This window comes from Manis javanica, chromosome 16 (genome assembly GCF_040802235.1).
Source record: "Manis javanica isolate MJ-LG chromosome 16, MJ_LKY, whole genome shotgun sequence".
Lineage (NCBI taxonomy): Eukaryota > Metazoa > Chordata > Mammalia > Pholidota > Manidae > Manis > Manis javanica.
Window position 1 is genome coordinate 56,905,271 of NC_133171.1, and position 21,392 is coordinate 56,926,662.

Genomic DNA, 21,392 nt, shown 5'->3' on the forward strand with positions numbered 1-21,392 from the left:
CTTACAGGAACACACCCGGCTTAAATGCAGCCCTAGAGCTGCTGCCAGCACAGAGCTGTCCAGGTAGAGGGGCCCACATGTCTTCCCATTCTGCCTTCCTTTGCTAATCACACAAAGGGCCTTGGGAAGTCATCGCATTGCTCAGGACCTCAGCTGACTCATTTGTTAATTGGGGCCATCCTACCTGCCCTGCCCAGCTCAGAATGGTATTCTATCCTAAGAGTGATAGAAGTAAAAATATGCTGAGTTTCTGGCACTGAGACTCTGGCATTTCCCACACATTGGCCCAGCCAGTGAGACTACTAGGCTGGCTCCTAGAAGGCCCTCAAAACATGGTCAGAAGCCCTGAAGTTGGGGACAGAAGTCAGGTGTGTACACAGTCAAGGGGGCTTGTATTCTAACTCCTATCACTTGATCCCCACTTCCTTGCAAGATGAGGCAGGGGATGTGGCCTCTTCCCTCTGCCCTCAACTCTGATACAAGCCTGGGATGAGCAGTCTTCCTACTCTCCAGACTTCAAAGCCTGAAAATAAGAAATTGACCTGGAGCCTCCAGGTCTAGGAGTTTTCAGTCATTCCTTTCTCTTTATCTCTGATTCCCGATGACAGTCAGTGGTGGTGTCTGAAGCCAAGAGGCCAGGGTTTCCACCTGCCCCCTGGTTCCCAGTTGCGTCATCTGCAGCAGACCTGCCCTCATCCAACCTTCTCTGGAAGGACCTGAGGAAACTGACGCCAGACCAGAGCCCGTGGCTCAACCATGTCCATGCCATTAGCTGCTTCTGGCAAGAATTAGGTGACCCAGGTCATCCACGTATCTCCAGTAGCACCCTAGGACCCAGAAGGGCCTTAGCCTGCTTCAGCTGCCACAACCTTCACATTCTAAGGTAGCTTCCATCACCTGCCAGTCTGGAATTTTCCCAATTGCATGTAATTTTTGCACAGAGGAAGGTCTGGTACAAAACTATACACATCTATGTATAAGTACACACATAGTCAAGGTAATTGTAGGTTCACATACAATTATAAGAAATAATAAAGATTCCTTGTACACTTTGCCTACTTTGCCCAATGCTAACTTGCGCAAAACTAGTATAGTATCACAACCAGGATACTGACATTGGTAAACTCACCACTCTTAACTTCAGTTTCTCCAGGAGGTGTGCTACATTTTAATCATCACACCACGAAAGCGTCGACCCACTTGTGTGTACCTAGTTAGCAAGTTACCTGTGACCTAGGGGGACTTTAACGCAGGGCATGCTGTGTGCTAAGCTCCTTATCCATGTAATCATTTAATCTTCACAGCAGCCTGTTTTACAGGCGTTAAATACTGAGGCGCAGAGAAGGTGGATGGGCTGGTGGGCTGGTGGGCAGGTGGTCCAATGGCTGGGCAGGAGCTAACCCAGTCCTGCCAACTCTACTCTCTGAGCACAGCCCAGAAGGCCAATCTGCGCTAGGAGGCTTGGAGTGGAATCCTGTGGGCCGGAGGCCGGATCCTGCCGTGGAGGCTGGGACGGCCAGTTGCCACATGCCAGGGCTAAATGTTACGTCGTGGCTTGGCCCTTTACCTGGGTTCCAACCTTACGGGCAAAAGAGGACAACGCTGGGCCGGTTCCCGCAATCTGAGCCCTGGGGAACTCTGGGAAGCCGCGCGCGCCCCGCCTCCCCACGCGCTCTCCTCCCCCCGCTGTGCAGCCCTCTGCTGCCCCCTGCCGTCGCGAAATAGACCTTGCAACCCGGGCCGTCACTGCCACCGCACCGCCCGCCTCCAGATTTGCAACTCGGGAAGTCTCCGGGCAGGCCGCCTTCCACCACTGGATTGGCTGCACCCGAGCGCTGAGGCCCCGCCCATCTCCCCGGGTCCTTTGATCACGCGCCTGCTGGCTCTTCCGGGGCCCGGGAGCCAACGGAGGGCGTTCCTGCTCCGGCTGCAGCGGCGGGAGGTAAGGTATGGCCGGGTCGGATGGGCTGCGGAGTGCCTGCACGGGTCCACGCCTCGGGGTGCCGGGATTCCAAGATTTCCGAGCCCCCCAAGGTCCCCTCCCGCGACCCGAGCCTCACAGCACCGTGGGAACTACGTTCCGCCCGCTGTTGCGGGTCGGCATCCTAGGAGCGGCTTGACAGTCTGGGCATGTCCCCTAGACTGTGGGGCGCTTTGCATGTGACTAGCCAAGCCCGGTGCCACCACGGACACCGGGACAGGAGCTCATATTTTGCCCTCTGATGGAGACCTGGGCGAACTAGGTCAGGGACCTTGGATCTGCATGCAGCCGCCAGTGGACAATCTCCTTACATCTGTCGATGGGAACTGACTTTCTCCATCTTCGCCTGTCAGCCCAAGCCAGGAGGGGAGGGACCTGGGCGGAGCCCCGGGTGGCGATCAGAAGGTGACATCACCTCGATACAATACAGCCCTGCCCACTTGTGTGTACCTTGGCACGAGGCCAATGGGGGAGAAGGTGACCAGGCTACATACCTGCAGTGACACCAGGGACAAGGAGGGCACAGGGCTTATAGCCTGAAGTGTGGAGATTGTACCAGAACTGGGGCTGACTCCTCCAAATGCTCCTACCTCACCTCCTAGGCCACTGTGCAGGACCCGCATATGTTTACCTCAGGCAGCACAGTGCCCCAAGAAGTTGGGTAGGAGCTAGAAACCTGCACCTAACCTGTTTCCAGGAGTTGAGATCTGCACATGTTTGGCCAGCACCGGAGCTGGGCCCCACACTGATCTGGGGATAGGACCTGGGCAAGACTCAGGCCCTGGGTCTGAGCCTCCCCACAGTACCCTGTACATTCAGGATTTGCTGAGAGTCACTGGAGGCTTAAACCCAGCACATTGACATGGAAGATCCCTGTCCCGGTGTCTTAAGTTTCCATACATCACCAGCCTTTGGGTGTGACACAGAGGCTGGATGTCACCCTGGGTAAAATCAGTAATCTCTCTTCTCCTCCCCAGGGAGCCCAGTGGAGGCGCCCTCCCGAGGCACCGCTGCCCATGCTGACTACCTGGCTCTCCAGCGGCCGATGCCATGAGTAACACCACAGTGCCCAGTGCCCCCCAGACCAACAGTGACTCCATGGTGGGCTATGTGTTGGGGCCTTTCCTCCTCATCACCCTGGTCGGGGCAGTGGTGGCTGTGGTAAGGAGCCCCACATATACACTCACACCTTGGCTAAGGCAGGGCTGGGTGGGCCTGGCCCAGCCTGTGCATATCATCTCAGCGGTCCTGCTATTATGGGAGTGGATGGTGTAGAGGTGGGTCCCTCTTGCTTGTGGGCTCAGCAGCCTCCACAGTGCTGTGTCTCTGTTTCAGATAATGTATGTCCAGAAGAAAAAGCGGTGAGTGTCCTTCCCCCAGTCCTTTCCCCTGCATCGTTTAAATTTCTTCCCATAGGATCAGTTCTCTGCATACGTGATACTGCCTCAGCCATCTGTATAACAAGTCTGAAACTCTATACACACCCTCATTAGGTTTGCCTGCCCAGACCCAGCCTACCCACTGGAGAGAGGCCCATTATAGAACCAGGCATATGTTAGAACCCTGGTGTGCTCTGAAAAGCGCTCACTGGAGGTGGCCCTGCCTGGGGGAGTGGAGACAGGGTAGTCAGATGTTTGAAGGGAGTGGGCCTCCTGGCTTGAGCCCCCTACCGTGCTCCCCAGGGTGGACCGACTTCGCCATCACCTGCTGCCCATGTACAGCTATGACCCTGCAGAGGAGCTGCACGAGGCTGAGCAGGAGCTGCTCTCTGATGTGGGAGACCCCAAGGTGAGCACTCTGGGAACAGGGAGAATCAGCAGAGGCAGTTTTCCCTGTTCTCACCGTCACTCACCCAACACCTCCGCCCTCAGCCTCCTCATCTGGCAGTGACTAGAGTGCCGCACCTCCCCCAAGGCTGAGTGCACTCCCAGGGGCCAGAGCCCAGCCCTGAGCTCTCTCACCAAACCCCACAGGTGGTACACAGCTGGCAGAGTGGCTACCAGCACAAGCGGATACCCTTGCTGGATGTCAAGACGTGACCAGACCCCCTTGCCCTGGTCTTCAGAACCATGGGATTCTGGACTGCCCAGGGCCCTGTGGCCTGCTGCTTCCCTCCCGCTGCTCTCACCCAGCTTCTCTTCTGGGTACTGGGTCTCCCATCCCTCTTTCCACCCATCCCCAGAAGCTCCCTTCTCCTAGGCTCCTGCATAGCAGCCAGCCTCCAACATCAAAGCACCCCCCCACACACACCCTGGACCTTCAGCTTTGTGGAGTGAACCTACCTACACAGTCCCAGGCACAGGACAGGGGAAGGTGGCTGGGAGATGGACCTTTCCCTTTCCTCAGTCCCCTTTCTTAGCCCCTACTCCCCCACTCACTTTGCTTCAGAGCTGTTCCCACGGTGACAGGGCCTGATGTACAGTATTCAGTATACATATTTTATAAATAAAATGTTTTGTGGCTAGGGGTGTGGCTGATTTCTTCAAGAAGGGCCTGAATTACCTTCCCTTAAGCTGACTCCAAGTGCTTTTTCTCCCTCCCCCTCCAGGCAGAGCACCTCCAAAGTGGCCCCCTCCCGCTAGATCCTTGGTTTCCACCCTTACCTACCCCAGGCACCCACCACAGAAAGACTCAGGTCCAGAAAAGGATACTTTTTTTATTCAAGTAACTGCAAAAGGAAACCAGACAGGGGGGGCCCCAGGCTGGGACAAATAATGGCAACCTCCTCCCAGGCAGAATGGGGAGGTGACCCCTACACCCTAGACGGTTGACATAGGCCCCCCCTCACTCTGCTGCAGCATCCTAGGGGCAAGGCCCCACCTTCCCTGGGACTGGGGTAGTCGGTAACCCAGCCTGCTTTGCCCCAGGCCCCTTCCCCTAAGAGCATCTCTGAGGAGGAGGAATGGGCAGAACAGGAGGCAATGAGGATGAACGTTTGGCGCTGGTTAGCAGCAGCAATGACTGATGTCTAAGAATGGAAACATTGAACAAAAACAACACAACTGTCCAGAGGTAGTTTGTGAACAGAGGAAAGATGGAACCAGAACCTTGGGGGGTGGGGAGGAGCAGAAGGTTGGGAGTGGGCAAGGCTAGCTCCTTGTTGCTTGTGCCCCATGTGAGGAAAGGAGAAACAGGCCTAGAGGAAGCAGATAGGGTTGAGGAGTGGCGCCAGCCCACCTTGGGTGGCTACCACAAAGAACCTGGGCCTCCTGGCCTCACCTGGATAAAAGGATACTGCATTTCCATCATTGCAATAGATTTCCAGGCTGAGGGAAAGGTGGGCTGGAGCCCATTTAGAGCAGTAGGGGGCTCAAACACCTCCTGCCTTCCTTTCTTTGCTCCACAGAGGGGTGTCAACCTAGTGTGGGTATTAGGCAAGGTGGGGAAGGAAGGAAAGTGGGTGTGAGCCACACCTGGCAAGAGATGGGCTAGTTGGGAGCATACTGGGGCTAAACACCCCTCTCCATTGGCCACACCTGCTGCCAGTGGGGTTGGGGGAGGCATATCAGGACAAGATGGGGCTTGGACCCCTTTTAAGGCCAGGGGGCCCTCCTAGGCCCCTTAATGGGAAGCCAGGGGGAAGAGGAGGGGGGAGAAGAGACCCTCAAACCAAGAGCCCAGTCAGCAATGTCCCCACCACCAAGGGAATGGGGTGGCAATAGGTGCAGAGGGCGACTTGCCAGGAGGTCAGCTTTAACCTGGAGGGCAAGTGTGTGCACATGGAGGAGGCATCGCTGGAAATGGACCAAAGAGAAACTGCTCCCCACTGGCCCCGAGGGCCCTGCAGCAGTTGGTGTGCTGTGTAGTGTGGAGGTGAGGGCACAGGTGGGTGGTGGTGACGAGTGGGCCTGGGGGAAGGGGCGGGGGCAGTGGGAGCGGAGCTGTCCAGTCCCAGAAGGAAACTGCTCCTTGATGAGGGTGCAGGCGGCACGAGTGGTCACTGCTCCTCCTCTGAGGACTCCTGCGAGATGCCCTCTTCTTCCTCCTTCTCCTGCCAAGGAGTGGGGCCATCAGCAGGAGTGCCCACTGCCGACCCTTCCTCCTCTACCCGCCCTCCACCCTGAGTTGTTGGGGGCCATGGGGCACAAGGCCAGGCTCGCCCCCACCCCTCCCTGCAAGTCCTGGCTCTCCAGAAGGGGGATGAGTCAGGGCTGAGTGTGTGGGTGACTCAGCAACCTCCACAGCCCAGTTTCATTCATAAAAAAGAGTAATTTAAAGGGAGGGAAAAAAACCACACACATGCTGCTCTCACACTAAGCCAGGCCCCTTGGCCCCTGGGCTCATGGCTGGGGTACTGGGCAGAGCCCAGTGCAGTACTGAGCCCCAGGAAGTGACAGGCGCCTCACAGGGGAGGAGGGGAGAGGCCAGGAGAGGACATGGGAAGGCTGCAGGGTGCATGAGCACCGCCCTGGTGGGTACAGGGGAACCAGGTGGCCTTGGCCTGCAGGGGCAGCTGCTGGGTTGTGGAGTGAGCTGACCCCAGGCCAGGGCGGGGAGGAAAGGGAAGTGTGTGCCGCCGGGGCTCACTCACTGGGCGGGAATGTTGGGACACCACATGGGGCCCCCGTGCCAGGCACAAACTCCAAAACAACTTGTTTCCTGTTACTCACTCCTGGGGCCTGGCCAGCACCCCCTATCCCCCCTCACCCTGGTGGTGGCTCAGCTCGAGGAATGAAAGCCTCAGGGAGTTCAGGGAGCAGGTTGGGGGCAGGACAGGGCCAGGAGGAAGGCTGGGGTAGCCCTACTAGATAGAGTGCATCCCCCAGAGGCAGTCCCCTGAAGCAGCCCACCTACTTCCAACTATGAGCTCTTTGGAGGTCCAGAAGAGGATGCGGCCTCCCTGTGAGATCACAACTCAATGACTGCCCCTCCCTCCCCCCCACAAGCTGAGGTCCTTCGCTGTTGCTTCCTCCCTCCCCTCCCCAAGATCAAGGACAAACTTCACCCCTTCCCAGTGCGGCATCCTTTCCTAATTTGTATTAGGAAGGCAGACTAGATGACCTCCAAGTCTGCTCGGAAGTTCTGAATCTGTCCACAGGAAAGAGAGGTAGGGAACCCTTCCAACTAGGCCAAGGGGTCTTGTCTGGTTGTACCTGGGACCACTTATTTATCATGGACACAGCCCTTTAAAAGCCCTTAGCTAGATGCCAGAAGCCCGGGTGCTGCGCAAATCCCTTCCCCTCTATGCCTGAGTGAAGCTGGATGGCCCACCATAGAGCCATTTTTCCACAGTGGGTGCATAGAGCAGGGCTGCCCATTAACACCATCCCCAGACCCATTAACACCCGCAGAAAAGCCAAGCAGCCTCCACCCCTTCACCTACCAGTTTTTTGGGTCTGCCCCTCGGTTTCCTCTCTGGAGTTGTGGTGGTTTTCTAGATGGTCAGAGAAAAAAACCCCACTGAGTCAAAAATGTACCCAGTGGTGCTCATCCAATGCCCAGTGCCCCAGTTGGTGAGGGCAAGCAGGGAGGCAGGCCCACCCGAGTCCAGCTGGTGATGACTGGCTAGCCACACTGCGCCCCCCCAACATACACACACGCCCCCCACTCCCTCCTCCACCCATGACTCAGAGGATATGAGTCGTGTCTTAGAAAAAAATAAAAAACAAAACTTCTCTGACAGGCTGATGCCACTGTGAATTGGGCCTTCCCTGCTTATCCCACCCCCTCAAGGTCCAGGGGGCTGTGGAATAAACGCACACTCTCCACCCAGGGCCCTCCTCACTCTTCCCAGCTGCCTTTCTTCAGGCCACGGAAGCTGTATGTAGAACTTCTCACTTGATTTCCCCATTGTTCTGGGCAGAACGAAGGCTCCAGAAGTGAGCTATCAGTCATCACCCCACTTTCCCCAATTAGCGAAGACCCATCACTAGCTGTCTGCCAGGGGAATGGGCCACAGAATCAAGACAAGCCAGCCCCTTCCCAGACCTCCCCACCTCCAGCCTCACCCGAGTCTTGGCAGCGCCCTTGTTTTTGCTCCCCTTTGGTCGGCCCCGAGGTCTCTTCAGTGTTGGCACTTCACTGGGCTCCTTCTGCAAAGACAGATGGGCAATCAGGAACACAGATGCCACTTGTCCCACCCCTTTCACGAAACAGCCCTCTGCTCTTCACCCCACTGGGGTGAAGTCAGCAAGCCATCACTGCTCCCCAGGAACCCACAGGAGCCTTGGCAGGCAAACTGTCAGGATTCAAGCTCTTAGCTTGACCATCTCTAGCAAAGCCCTGCCCCTTGCTTCCCTGTGACAACAAAATGACTAGAGGCCGGAAGACCCCTGGGACAAGTGTCACAGGGTAGAAAGACACCATCAGGCAGCTCTGCCACTGATGAGCACTAAGATCTGGGGCAAGACATTTATTTAATGCTTGAGCCCGTTTCCGCATCTGTACATGGTGACAGGACTTACCTTGCAGGGTTATCATGAAAATTAAATGAAGAATGTTTAAGTGTCCAGCACAGGGCCATGACCATGGTCTACCCCCTCCAATGACACGCTGGTGACTACGGGGGATGCAGATGAGGGGAAAGGAACTCCCTCCCACAGAGGGAGCCTCCAGCCTCTACCTGCAAACTGGACTCTCCCTCCAGGCTGCCTCCCAGGGAGAATTATTATTCCCAGATTTCAGAACCCAAGATCCCTGCCATTGTTGCCACTGAAATTTTAGGAAGCCCGGGTAAGAATAAAAAGCTGCTGGATAACGCATAGAAGGTGGGCAATAAAGGCACCTCAACTACGGGTTTCCAGGGTGTGGCTGCCCATGAGCCCTTTATAACCCTGGTCCAATAAGCCTACACCCCTTCTCTGACACCCCCCACCACTGACCCCAGCTGACAGGGAAGGGAGGCAGCCAAGGAAACCAGACTAAGGGAAGGATGAGTCCCTCCACACACACTGTGGGTCCTGAAACAATCAGATGAATTGCACCCTCACTTGACTCTGCGTGGCTCACATCTCTTGAAGTCAGTACAGCCCACTCTCTCCCTCTCAGATGGGGAAAAGCCTGAGGCCTCACCTGTAATAGCCTGCCTACTGGTAAAGGTCAAGAGTGGACCTCAATTCCTCTCCCCTTCCCAGGAAAGGGAAGTGACTGGGAGTGAAGGGCCTTACCAGCAGCTGCCCCTCTGAGGGAAACCCAGGTCCTCTGCCACCTAACAGGTGCTGCACAGCCCAATAGGCCATGTTCCCTAGGGTGCCCACAGTGCCAAGCTGGCCTTCCGACCCCATGAGACCTGATGAGGGGACAGCACCAAGGTTCTGAGGGTCACTCTGCCACCAACTCTCTGCCACTTTCAACCTCTTGGGATTTCCTTTTACAGAGCCAGGAGCAAAGCACAGCCCAAGGCAACTAAGTGAGGACCAGGAACAGGTGCTGGCCCAGAATTTTTTGCTACTGGTCTGGGATGAGGAAGTACAGAAACGGACAGTAAGTATTTAGAAGCTTCTACAGTAAGTTGATAGTAATGTTATATGCAATGGATGTAACAAAATCCCCAGGCCTGTATGTATATATGTATTTCATGTTTCTGTAATTCACCTTTATTGCACTTTAGAAATGCACTGTCCATGATGGACTAGAAATAAAGGGTGGATGGTTTACCACAGTGTAAGCACTGGTCTGCAGGACCACAGGGTCCCTTCCTGCTTGTATTTGCTAGCATGGAGTTCTTCAGCGTCCACTTCTCTCCCAGAGCCTCAGTAGGAACTGACAGGGTCAGTGTGTGCAGGGTAGGTGGGCTTATCTGGAGAGGACACATACATACCGCACTCTGCATAATGATTCTGCACCCCTCATTCCTGTTTTCACCTGCTGAGATGCCTGTCACCTCCCTAGCCCAAAGGGATAAATAAACCAAGGCAAAGATTTTAACACCCACCTGACTCCCTACCAGCGCTGTCCCGGGACTCACCGGAGGCTGCTTGCGCGGCCTGCCCCGCCCTCGCTTCTCTGTGCCGTCCTTTTCCTGCTTGGAGGCCAAGGGCTGGCTGGACTTTGAGCTTGACTCGCTCATCTTCCCTTCTCTGTGGAGCAGGTGGAGGAGCAATGGCTAGGATGCTGGGAGGCGGCAGGAAAAAAATTGTTTTAAACGAAACATTCTGCTTCAGCCACCTCTGACCCCCTCACCACCCAAGCAGTGCAGGAAACTGCTTGTTCCCAGGGGAGCCCAGGTTTCCCACCCTGCCCGGGGTTGAGGGGGTGGTCTGCCCAGGCCCAGCACGCTGCCACAGGGCGGGGCTGGGCCGTTGGCCCTAATCAGCTCCTTATCTCCAGCTCAGAAGGGTTCTTTGTTGTCCAGCCACCCCCACAGGGCCCAGGACCAAGAGGCACAGCCAGCTCAGACCATGGCTCTGTGGGTGAGGTAAAGGTGTGGGTGTGGCAGAGGTCCTCACACTGCCAGGGGCCCATCCGTCCAGCCAGTTGCCCCTTCTCTTTAAGAGAAACCAAGGCTGGGTAGCTCACAGAGAGGAAAGGTAAGCAGAGAAAATGACACCTGACAGTCATGGGCATCGATCCCCAGCCCACCTCACCACAGTACTGCCTATCTGCCAAGGCCCAAGCTATAAGGGCCAACAGTGACAATCCACACCCACCACTGGGCCAGGGTTGGTGCCCACCCTCATCAGTTCTGCCCTTTGCTCCCTCCTTAAGTAAAGCCTCGGGGATTCAAAGATGGAGACAATTTGGGAAGGGGGAAGATGGCAGAAACTGCAACAGGTGAGGTGGGGAGGAAAAGGAACCCAAAGCTAAAAGGTGGGTCTCCTCTTTCCCTCACCCCCACCCTGCCCTGCTACAGTCAGCTGAGATCCTTCTCTTTGATGCCTGTTTACAGGAGTAGTAGAGATTTCTCTGAGATGGACCCTTCTAACAGAGGCTAGCCAGCCCCCTGGAGCCCAGGCAAGGACCGACCCTAAAAGCTTCTTGATTTTTTCCAGCATCTTCCCTCTTTTTAGAGGCCTGGTTGGGTTTCAAAACTCTCCAAATTTTAAGTTTTCCTAAAACCTCCTGCTCCAAGGAACACCTGCACCCTGTATTTCAGAGCCTCTTCTAGAGACTTACAAAGGACAATGAGGATCCCCCGGTCTCCATCCCTGTTCTCCCACTTATTGTCCCAAAGTTACAGACATAGACATGACCTGGGAGACCCAAAGCTCCACACATCCTTGGTAACCAATCCCTGGCTGTCCTTGGCAAAAGGTGGGCCCAAGTGGTTCCATTTCTGAAAGCCCATCAATCTGTAAAATGGGATAATGATAAGGTATCTGCCACAACTACCTGTCCAGACTGCTGCATGGATCAAACCAGACACATTAAAAATGCTTAAACAGTGGGAAATCTTAGGTCAAAACAAGGACCAGAACATTTGAAAATTTTCTTTCCCCTTTTCAGATTTTTAGACAATTTCCAATTCTAACCTAATAACAGAAAAAACACATTTTTGCAAACTTGTGACTTGGAGAGCCTGAGATACTATCCTCAAGCACTTAAGTGCTCCAGACCACAGGACTTTGGTAATTATTCTATTTTATATTTCAGACTGGAAGACCCTTTTATATAAGGTGGCTGGTGATTTATCCCACTCCATCATTAGTGGCTTGGCCTGTTCTGTAATTACAGCCAGTGATTAGAATCTTATATTATACCACAGGTTCCCCTTCAAACTAAACATCAAAATTAATCAGCTAAATGAGCGCTGACCTCACATGAGGTCTGCCAGAGGCGTCTTCAGAGAGGGTTCTAGCCGGTGGAAGCCAGCCCCTAATCCCAGAAAGCATGGGCCCAGCTTGCCTGGGGATCCTGGTGGGTCTCCCCAAAAGTTCTTGGATCATCTAGTGCTTCTCCCCACCTCTTGCTGTTGGGGACCCTGTAATAAGGCCTCTACAAACTGAATGAAGAAGGTCTGAGGCTCTCGCTGGTGAGACCAACAAATGCTTGTCTCTTCCACCTGTTTCTGAACATCGGTGAGGCCTTGCTTGGGGAAGCCAAGTTTAAGGCCCGACCTCAATCCTTCAGTTTGTAATAAGCCCTACTGGGCCTCAAGCTTGTCCCCTCCTTACACCGTGCATGCAACGTGTGCCCCAAAACTGCTTAAAGAACCTACAATAATGACCTTTAAAAATAATCACGCGGCTCCTTGTTTCAAAAAAAAAAAAGAAAAAGTAGCCCAGAGAGGCCTGGTGAGTTGCCCAAGGTCACACAGCAAGTTAGTGAGCAGGGAAGAATAGGTTCCTAGAACCTTGAAGCCCTCCACTTTGCTTGATAACCCACCTGGAGTCTGGTTAGGTCCCTGTCGCACCCTGCTCCAGACCCGACCGCAGGGTGACTCTGCAAGTGTCTGCGCCGGGCGGTTGCAGGTTAGCTGGCGGGACTAGGGGGCCAAGAGCACGCAGGGGGAGGGGCGCAAGCCGCTCCTACAGGCGCGGGAAACCAGTGCACCCCGACCGCATGCACCGCCACGCGGGTGCACCCGGCCCCACTTCCTGCCAGAGGGGGCACCCAAGCCCGCCTTGGGGCAGGAAACCTGGTGTGCGCGCGGGCGCGGGGGAGAGGAAGAAAGCCACCTCCCTCTTTGCCTTCCCCGCAAAATAAAGCCCCGGAAAAAAAAAAATAGAAACGGGGAGTTAAGGCGACTAGTTCCAACAGAGCCCAGCAAAGCAGAGAAACCAGTTTGAGGGGGCGGAGGGCAGGCCCGGCCCTGGGGGCTGAAGAAGCACGGGCCCGGCCAGAACTGGGGTCGGAGTGAAGACCTAAACCCAGGCCCGCGACTCGGCCTCATCTGCGGAGGGGGCAGCAAGAGTAAGGCCGAGCGGCGGTAGAGCCCAATTGCGGGGTTCCTGCCCATCCCCCTTACTTCTAGAACTTCCCTAGGCTGCGGGGAGCGCCCGATCCCCCACTCTCCCGCTGCGCCGCAGCCGGCTACTCTCCCCGTCCCCACGCCCCGGGCCCGGACTCGGGTTGGGGCGGGAGCAGTGGCCGCGCGAGGTGCACCGGGCTCTGCCGGGTGCACAACTCGCGCTCGCCGCAACCGCGCACCCCCTCCCCCACCGCGCGCCTTTCCCAGGTCCCCGCCCCCCGCAAGGCGCCCGCGGCGCGGGGGAAGGGGTGCGGACGCCCTCCCGGCTCTGCCGGGCCCCACTGCCCGCCCCCGCGCCGCGCGGCCCTCCCCTGCCGGCGGCTCGCACAGCCCGGCCTGGGAATAAAGCCGGAGGCGCGCGCTGCAGCCCCGAGCGGCGAGCAGGCGGGGGTGCGGGCGCCCCCTCCACCGCCGCGGGCCCCGGGCCCCGGGGACGACTCACCGCGAGCTCGGCCGCCGGCCTGCAGTGCGCGCTCCGGGCTGCCGGGACCGACGGTGCTGGGCGCTGAGGACCGGCCTGGCTCCGCCGCCGCCGCTGGTAGCAAATGCGGATCTGAAACCGGGAGAGAGCAGAGGCGCTCAGAGACCGCCGACGCCTCGTGCTCACCGCCCAGGCCCCCGCGGGTATTTATATGTCACATCCAGGCGGGGGGACAATAATATTCCCTCTCCCCCGGAGAATGGCGAGGGGCAGGAAGCTAGGCACGGCCCGTGCGCGGCCTCAATAAATAAATAATTTAATTAAATGATAGATATAAAAAGAAGAAGCCACCGGAGGGGCCGCGAACTCACGCCTTCTTGGAGCCGCGCCAGGTCCAGAAATAGCCCGGGCTCGGAGTCCCAATTAGAGGAGCGCAGCCCCGGCTCAGGGGAGCTTAAAAAGAGCGACCCAGGGGCAGGGGGGACGGGCCCGCCCGCGCCAGCCGTGTCACTGAGAGGGCGGAGCCATGCAAATGAGCCCGGGGATTTAAAAGGGCGGCCGTCCGCCAGCCGCCGCCGCCGGTCGGGTGGGTATTGCCTGCTGGCAGGGTCTTCTAGTTGCCGGGATCCTGGGGGCCTGGCTTGGGAACCCGAAGCGACGTCCCACTCCCCACTGTCCCGGGCCGGGAGACATAGGAAAGGTGCAGAGGGATCACCAAGGAGCTTTTCGCATCTGGGAGGGCATTCTTACTGCCGGGAATGGGGTTCTCCCGGAGTCACCTCTACGGGCCTTTTGGATGTGTAGGCCTGACCCCCACCCAGCGGGATGTGGGCGGGCGTTCGTGCCTGCTGGGGTCCTCGCGGGCGTGAGGGGGTGGAGAGAAACGCGCCTGTTAGGAGAATTCCGCGGCCTACCCGTCGCCCCCTTCGCCCAGTTACTCGGCTCACATGTTTCCCCTGGGCGGACAGGTGTCAGCATATGCATTTGAGTGCCAACCTGCGTGTGGCTGGCTGGTGAAATACAGGTCTTGTGAAATTAAAACGTGAAACTTGCGGAATTGTTTTAATTCATTAATGGCTGCGAGCGAACCATAAGGTGCTGCCTGCGCCTGCAAGCGAAACCAACGATGGGCTCGTTTGCAGGTAAACCGCAGGGAAAATTCATTCCTTAGGTGACCTGGACGGTATTTGGAGACGCGGTCCCACTTCGTGGCCTCCTCCGCTTTGACTTTAAAAAAAATAAGAAAACGTAAGCCAGTGGTTGCCTGGAAGCACTTTGAGGGCAGGGACCGAGTCTACGCACGCCACACCCGCCCAGCGCCTGGCTCAACAAAGACTTGTTGCACGACAGAGAAGGAAGCCAAAGTGGGATGATGGCGGGGAGGGCGGTGGAAGAAAGGGCGCTGTCGAGAGGCGCACCCTGCAGGCCGGGCCCGGGGCCTTCGCGGGCGCACCTTCCCGCCCCTGATCCCGAGGCGGCCTTCCACACCTCCCGTGATGCAGGGAATTGCAATGTGGCCCAGTGACACACGGCAGTGACTCATGTTTTTCTTAGCTCCCCTTCTTCCTTCCCGATCAGCCGAGGCCCCGGCCCAGCCCCCTCCTCAGGGGGCGAGCTGGCGGAGAATGGGGGACGCCAGGAAAACCCTGAGCCCAGAGTGGAGGCGGGGTGGGGAACCAGAGGGGCCGGGCCTCCTAGTTTCAGGAATGTCTCAGGAATGTTTCCGGTGGGGGTGGGGAGCAGAGCCGGGAGTGGGCCCAGCCCCCACCTAGGGCAGCGGGCTGGCGCTGGGGCCGGGGGCAGCACGTGCTCGGCCGGACTGGGGCGGGGCAGCCTGGGCGGGAAGGTGCTGGGGGCCTGAAGAGCGGGTTCTTAGAGGAGGGCGCGGGCCTGCGGACGGCCGGGCCAAGGGTGGGCCGTGAGCCTGCCTTCCGCGCGCTGGCTCCCCGCCCCGCGCCCAGGTGAAACGCTGTTCCCGAGAAGCCCCAGGCCGCCCCTGGAGGGGAGAAAAAGTCACCAAAGGGCGGCCTGGAGGGAGAGAACGGCGGAGGGGGAATACAAGGGAGCGGCTGTGAGAGGGGCGGCCTGCTCCTTTGTCTGGAGCGGGTGGGTGGGGGTGGGGCAGGGTGGAGGGCGCGCTGCTCCCCACATCTTTGTGCCCTGTGGGCTGAGCGCGCGCTTAGTAGGCCGCAAGTGGAGTTGGCCGGAAGGCGTTGGGTTGCTAACTTGAGAACCTTTGCAGCGTTGAGTGGAAGAAGGATCCTTCAGCTCCTACCCTACTCCCCTTAGGGCAAGACCCTTGCCAGCTATCCAGAGGCCCTACTTCTGGGCCAGGGTCAGCCCTCGCAGAGCCATGTGCCCCTTAGACACAGCCCTCCCCAAGGCCGCCTAGGTTTCCAGGCCTGAGCTCTGGGGCAGACTGCCAGGGAGGCATGGGGAGGGTCGTTATAGGCCCCTGCTCTGGACGCAGCTGACCTCAGGGCAGCTCTCCTTGCGCTGGTGTGGCCTGTGGCTGTCCCTGAAAAGGAGGTGGGGAAGGGAAAGAGACTTCTGCCTCTAAGTGGGCTTGGGAAAACTTGGTCAACTTTTTGGCCCACTTCTGACAGGCTTTCTTAATCTTATTTTTCCTACTCTTATTTTCCTCTTGTCCTGATTTCCTCACCGTCTTGTTTTTTACCTTGTATTATATGTGTATTTTTATAAACCACCTCAAACCTCTCTGGAAAGAGGCAGGTATAAAAAAATTTGTAGGCAAATACAGTAGCTTGTTCCTCTCCTGGATTACCCACGCCCTTGAAATCCAAATAATTCTACCCACTGACCCCCACCTCTGTGCTTTCTGGATTGCAAATGCCCTAAATTCATTTTTTTTCCTTTTTTCTTCTTTCAGTAAGTATTTACTAAGCAGAAGGATGAGTAGTAGGGAATAAAAAGATGAATAAGACATAGTCCTTGCCCCAGCAGATTTCACGTCTAAAAGCATCAGAACCAGGAAGACACCAGAGAAAGCTGAACAACAATTGGGGTGATGCCATGAGGCAAAAAGCATTCATTTGTGCATTATTTATTGAGGGCCTGCTATGTACCAAGAACTAGTCCAAACTCTTGGAGTACAATCAGTGAACAAGTCAAGTTCCTGGTACTCATGAAACTTAGACTAGGGAGTCAGATGCTTGAAGAGAGAGTTAGTAGGTGCTGTAAGGAGAAGAGGATGGGAGCTCTGAGTAGTCGGGGAAGTCCCCTGGAGGAGATGGGCTTGAGTAGACCTTGATGAGATTTGGATAGGTGGGTGCCTGGATGCAGGGCTATAGGCAGCAGGCAGGGAGAAGGAGTTGTTCTAGACCTGGGACATCAACCAGGCTGGTCAAGGCCTGCTTGGTACCAGGGAACTGAGCATGTCAGAACCAGTCTTCCCATAGGAAGCATTTTCTTACTGTCAGAGTTGGGTTACACAGTTTCCACAAGGACAACCCAGTGAACTTAAATGAACCCAACAGGAATGTTCAGGAAATCGGGAGTTTAGGTCAACTTTAGTCTTCAGGACAGCTGAAGGCTAAGCTCATTTTCATCTGGGCTGTTGAAGTTCTTCCTGATGTGTTAGTCCCTTTCCTGCCTTGCTAAGTGGAGCATCAGGAGCCTGACAGTCTCCCAGTTGTAGCTTGGAAATGGTAGAGGTTAGTTGGGGTGTCCTACAGCATTCCATGGGGATTCATGTCTCACTACAAATTTCTATTCAGCATATTTGCTTATCAGTTTCCCTCTTCTCAGTCAACTGCAGCTCTTGGAAGAGTAGAGGGCAGGGCCAGTGTGAAGGTTCCATTTAGTGGTTGGGTTAGTCAAGGTCTTCCAAAAAGCATAGGGATAAGGTCTGACAGTGTTCTGTGTGTCCAGCTCTATATGGAAAGTATAGATGGAAGGAGGTGAGCAGAAGAGAAAGAGAAATTGTTTAACCTCTTGCTCAAATCAGGATATTTTTAAGGGTAAACCTGTTACTGATGAAAGCTGTAATACAGAAAATGCACAGATCCTGTGTTCAGCTCTGCAGTTTTATTAGGTGAACATGTGTCACCAGCCACCCAGATCAAGAAATATTTCCAGCCCCCTCTATGTAACCACCATCCCAACTTACAGTGTTCTTCAGTTCCACCTTTTATGTGCATTGTTTGGGTGGAATCACATGTTTCATACTCTCCTGGGCTAATTTCCTTTGCTCAACATTATGGCTGAGATTCACCTGTGTTGTTGCGTGTGGCTGCAGAATGTTCATTCTCATTGCTGCATAGTTGTGTGATGTGAATGTACCACAGTTCATACATCCATTCTGTTGAAGGGCATTTGGGTAGTTTCTGGTTTGGGGCTATTATAAATAACGCTGCTGTGAATGTTCTAGCATATGTCTTGGTGAGTGGTTGTGCAAATTTCTGCTGGGTACACACCTAGGAGAGGAATTCCTGGATCATAGGATGTGTATGCCCAGCTATTACAGACAAGGAGGACACTTAAGAGTAAAAGGGAGTATTATTAGTAGTTATAACCAGACAGTGGACATGGACCTGACCTGGCCCATTTCAACTGGGATTGACCCAGGACCATATCAACCAGATTGACCCAGCCAAGCCAAATATAGGGTCATCCTGGGGCAATGTTTGCCCACTCTCCTAGAGAGTCACCCAGCTGCTAGTGCATCTGGTCATCTGGCACAATCAGGCCTAGACTGGGAGGAGGACCTCTTCTACTTGCAACTTTTGAGGGAAAACCTCTCCACTGAATAATAGGGCCCATGAGGCAGACACCTCTCTGCTGCGCTAACCTGAGCCAGTCACCCACCTGGCATGGCCCCAGGACACCATGGACTTGATCAGCCTCCTTCGTCAGGGCTGAAAGTTATAAAGCCCAGCTCCTCTTCAACCTTGGAAAAACCTGACTTGATGAGCACATACTAAATACATATGTGCTCTCAGGTCCCTTAACACCCCTACCAGGTTAGTAATGCTCTTCCCCCATTTTACAGGTGTTAAAACTGAAGCCCAGGGAGGTTAAATAGCTTGGGATTTTGCCCCCTTTCCCCTGCTATTCCCAGCCTTTGTGGGCATTCTGCCTTTCCCCAGCCTGGCCTTATAGATCCCTCCAGGCGCACTGGGGATGTGGCCTTAAGCTAGGTAAGCTACATCCCCTGTTTTCAAGGGGTGTACTTTGGGGTTGGGGGAGGGGAGACAGAGAAATATATGACAATTTCACAGTGTGGTACCTGCTGTGAGGGGGCTTGGGGAACAGAGGGCAGGGGCCCAGTGTGTGTGTGTGTGGAACATCCCAGGAGGCCCCAGAAACCGGCAGGTGGGACAGCATAGCATCTGATTTGGGAATGGGCTTGGGGCTGTGACAGACATGGTAAACTGGCGTTCAGCTCCATTCCCCACAGTTCTTTGAAGCTACAGTTTTGGATGTGAATTAGGTCCCACCAAAGACTGAAATTTAGAGGCAGGAAGCAAGAGAGGGAAGCAGGCTGAGTGGGCTGTGGAGACATGGGGCTTTCATAGCAGGTACAGCATCTATCTAGTCACCAGCTTCATAGGAGTCAAAAGGCAGATAAAGTGACAGAGGGACGTCCTGCCCCTGGATTACAGCTCGGCCCTTCAGGTGGGGTCTCCTGATTCCCCATCTCCCTGATCAGGACTGAGGCAGGCAGTTCAGTTGTATTGTTCCAGGATACCCAGCCTAGAGCCGGCTCCTCCAGTTCTTCCAACGGTTTTGTAACACCCGACTCCATTTTAAATCTCTTCCACCTAAAATAAGGAATGTCCTTCCTCTGCTCAAAATCCTCCAGGGGCTCCCATCTCACACAGAATAACAACCAAGACCTCACAGCGGCTCATAAGGTTCTGCAGTCTGCCCCGCTTCCCCCCAGCTCCATGTCATCTCCTACCTGTCGGATGTACATGCCATACCAGCCACACCAGCCTACTGGATGTTCTGCTGTTCTGCAGACCTGTCAGGCATGAACTCACCTCAGGGCCTTTGTACTTGCCACTCCCTCTGCCTGACATGCTCATCCCATAGAAAGCCTCAGGGTTTGCTCTCTCACTGCCTTCAGGTCCCTGTTCAATACCACCTGTACACATTATTTACAGTTACATGGCTCCCCTGTAATCCCTCGCTCACTTTACTGTGCTTTTTCCCCCCAGTATAGCATGTACTTCTAACATACTATATATAATTAGCTTTTCTACTAAACTATTATCAATAAAAGTGGTACATAGTGTCTCCTGTACGGTTCTCTCCACTAGGGGAGGGAATTTTATCTGTTGTGTTCACTGGGGTATCCCCAGGGTCTAGCACAGTGTCCAAGCTTTAAAAAATGTGTTGAATGAAGAATGATTAGCCAAAGTGATTTGTTATCAGCAAAGGCCAGGCTCCAGGGCATTGGGCTGGGGGTAGAGTATCTGTCTCCAAACCTCAAGGCACCGAAGGGCAAGGAGTCCAGCAGATCGTCATGTGGGAGGGAGAAGTTGGCCTGGCCTGAGACAGGGCTTCTGCACCTTAGAGAGACGCCTGGTTTTTGTCTCACTGTTAAAATCAGGATACCATCACCATCACGTGCTCTTTTGTGCACAGACTCATTTCTAGCAGGCATTACCTTTAGATTTGATAGTTTGCCCCCAGTCATGGGAATTTTTTTTTTTTTTTCCCTTGGTCTCAGGTTTAGTCAGGAGCTGCTGGTGGCCACCTAACAACCATTTTGGCCCTTTGGGGTGGACTGGCTGGGTTGCTTGTTGGTGACTGGGTGGTGGTGGCAGGTCACCAGTGTGCTCCAAGTGAGTTAAGACTTACACATTGCATGTAACAAAATAGTTTCCCTTTGGTCTAAAGAACTATCTGACCATATCCAGTGCTAGACTGCAGGTAAAAGGCCCCCAAACAGGAATGGCTGAAAACACATGCCCTTTAAAACTGTGCACACTATGAAAGCCCCATCCATGTGAGCCAGTGAAGGAAGTATTAGAGTGGTGACTATGGGCCTATGACCTGTTCTTTAGGGGCTGGGATGTGTTATGTCTGGTTTGAGACCCTAGGCTGGGTTTGTCTCCCCAGGCCACTTGAGGGAGTCCATGTCAGTTCATTAACCAGCTCAAGTCCGGTAGCTTTGGCCACTTGCTCCCATGTGCCTTTTGGGATAGGCCCCAAGGTTTCAGGTGATTTTCATATAGTTTCTGACTTCTTTTTCTCTTGTTTCTATTCCTTGCCTGCTTTCCAAGCTGAGTAAACAGTGGCCCATGGGGTCTTCAAGAGAGACTGTCCTCCACAATTAGCTGTGGGAAGGCTTCCTCTTACCCAAGTCTGGGCTGGTTCCTTCTGCGGCTCCAAGGGGGAGATGTGCCATGGGTCCCACAGTGCAGTCCCCACCCCTCCCCCCAGGCAGCCCTGGACTCTCACTCTGAACCTTTCTTAGGGTTGAGAATGTGGTCCTGGGGTCTCCATACTTACTGGAAGTGGGCAGGAGAAGGTGCTGCCTGCCTAATCCCAGAAGTCCGTGGGACGCCTGGACTGGACTCGCAGCACCACCGGCCGTGGGCCAGAGGGCAGAGACAGAAAGGAAAGCAGGGTGGAGGTCGAAGGGCGGGGGCCCGGGCTGAGGAGGTGGGCTGGGTGGGGGGAGGAGCCGACACCAGGCGGGGGATTTGCTGGAATCCTCCAGGGCTTTTGTTTTGTTCTCCACACCGGCGAGCCTCGCACCAGGACCTAAGGGGGCCTTGGTTCCCAGCAAAAGTTTGGTGAATGGGTGGATGAATGAGAGCGAAACGGGCTGGGGGAAGGGCGGAGGAAGTGGGTGGCTGGGGGAAGGGGAGAGAAGCGAAGTGGGGGATGGGAGGCCGCCCCTGGCGGGAGAGCGCGGGACGAGGAGGAGGAGGGAGGCGGGCGGGGCACGGAGAGCCTGCGAGTCGGGAATCTGGCTCGGAAGAGATGGCGGCGGGGAGGGCCCCAGCCGTCTCCTCCCCACCAACCTGGCTTAAACCTGCGCACCCATTCTCTAGGCCCTCCCCCAACCCCTAAATCCCAGGGGACCTAGATCCCCCAAGGCCTAGTCTCACTGAATTGAGTGGGCAGCTTCTTTGTCTTTACTTTCTTGGAGCCCAGCCACTATT

General features: G+C 55.3%; 3 protein-coding genes across 13 annotated transcripts in view; 2 read left to right on the forward strand and 1 right to left on the reverse strand.

The window, feature by feature from the left end:
- The first annotated feature begins 1,019 nt into the window (after positions 1-1,019).
- On the forward strand, positions 1,020-4,445 carry SMIM29 (small integral membrane protein 29). Of its 5 annotated transcripts, none has more exons than XM_037000773.2 (5): positions 1,020-1,942; positions 2,959-3,142; positions 3,317-3,342; positions 3,664-3,769; positions 3,853-3,990. In XM_037000773.2, the coding sequence occupies exons 2-5, from the start codon at positions 3,032-3,034 to the stop codon at positions 3,898-3,900; spliced, it is 291 nt and encodes a 96-aa protein (XP_036856668.1). In that variant the 5' UTR covers positions 1,020-1,942; positions 2,959-3,031; the 3' UTR covers positions 3,901-3,990. The 5 variants fall into 5 exon arrangements, with proteins under 5 accessions (XP_036856668.1, XP_017500021.1, XP_017500017.1 ...); XM_017644532.3 differs by having other exon boundaries at positions 1,435-1,942; positions 2,959-3,082; positions 3,955-4,445; XM_017644528.3 differs by having other exon boundaries at positions 1,556-1,942; positions 3,955-4,445.
- A 1,228-nt stretch (positions 4,446-5,673) lies between these two features.
- Positions 5,674-13,776, reverse strand: HMGA1 (high mobility group AT-hook 1). 7 transcript variants are annotated; one of them, XM_037000751.2, is made up of 8 exons: positions 13,623-13,776; positions 13,273-13,383; positions 12,245-12,311; positions 11,113-11,211; positions 9,855-10,033; positions 7,930-8,013; positions 7,305-7,355; positions 5,674-5,972 (listed from the first exon to the last, which is right to left on the reverse strand). In XM_037000751.2, the coding sequence occupies exons 5-8, from the start codon at positions 9,987-9,989 to the stop codon at positions 5,919-5,921; spliced, it is 324 nt and encodes a 107-aa protein (XP_036856646.1). In that variant the 5' UTR covers positions 9,990-10,033; positions 11,113-11,211; positions 12,245-12,311; positions 13,273-13,383; positions 13,623-13,776; the 3' UTR covers positions 5,674-5,918. The 7 variants fall into 7 exon arrangements, with proteins under 7 accessions (XP_036856646.1, XP_073080226.1, XP_036856645.1 ...); XM_073224125.1 differs by having other exon boundaries at positions 12,245-12,344; XM_037000750.2 differs by lacking the exon at positions 11,113-11,211.
- GRM4 (glutamate metabotropic receptor 4) overlaps positions 12,681-21,392 on the forward strand; it is a 213,852-nt gene continuing 205,140 nt past the window's right edge. The window contains exon 1 of the mRNA XM_073224122.1: positions 12,681-12,772. The gene's annotated coding sequence lies outside the window, so the exon portion shown is untranslated. The remainder of the gene's footprint in view (positions 12,773-21,392) is intronic.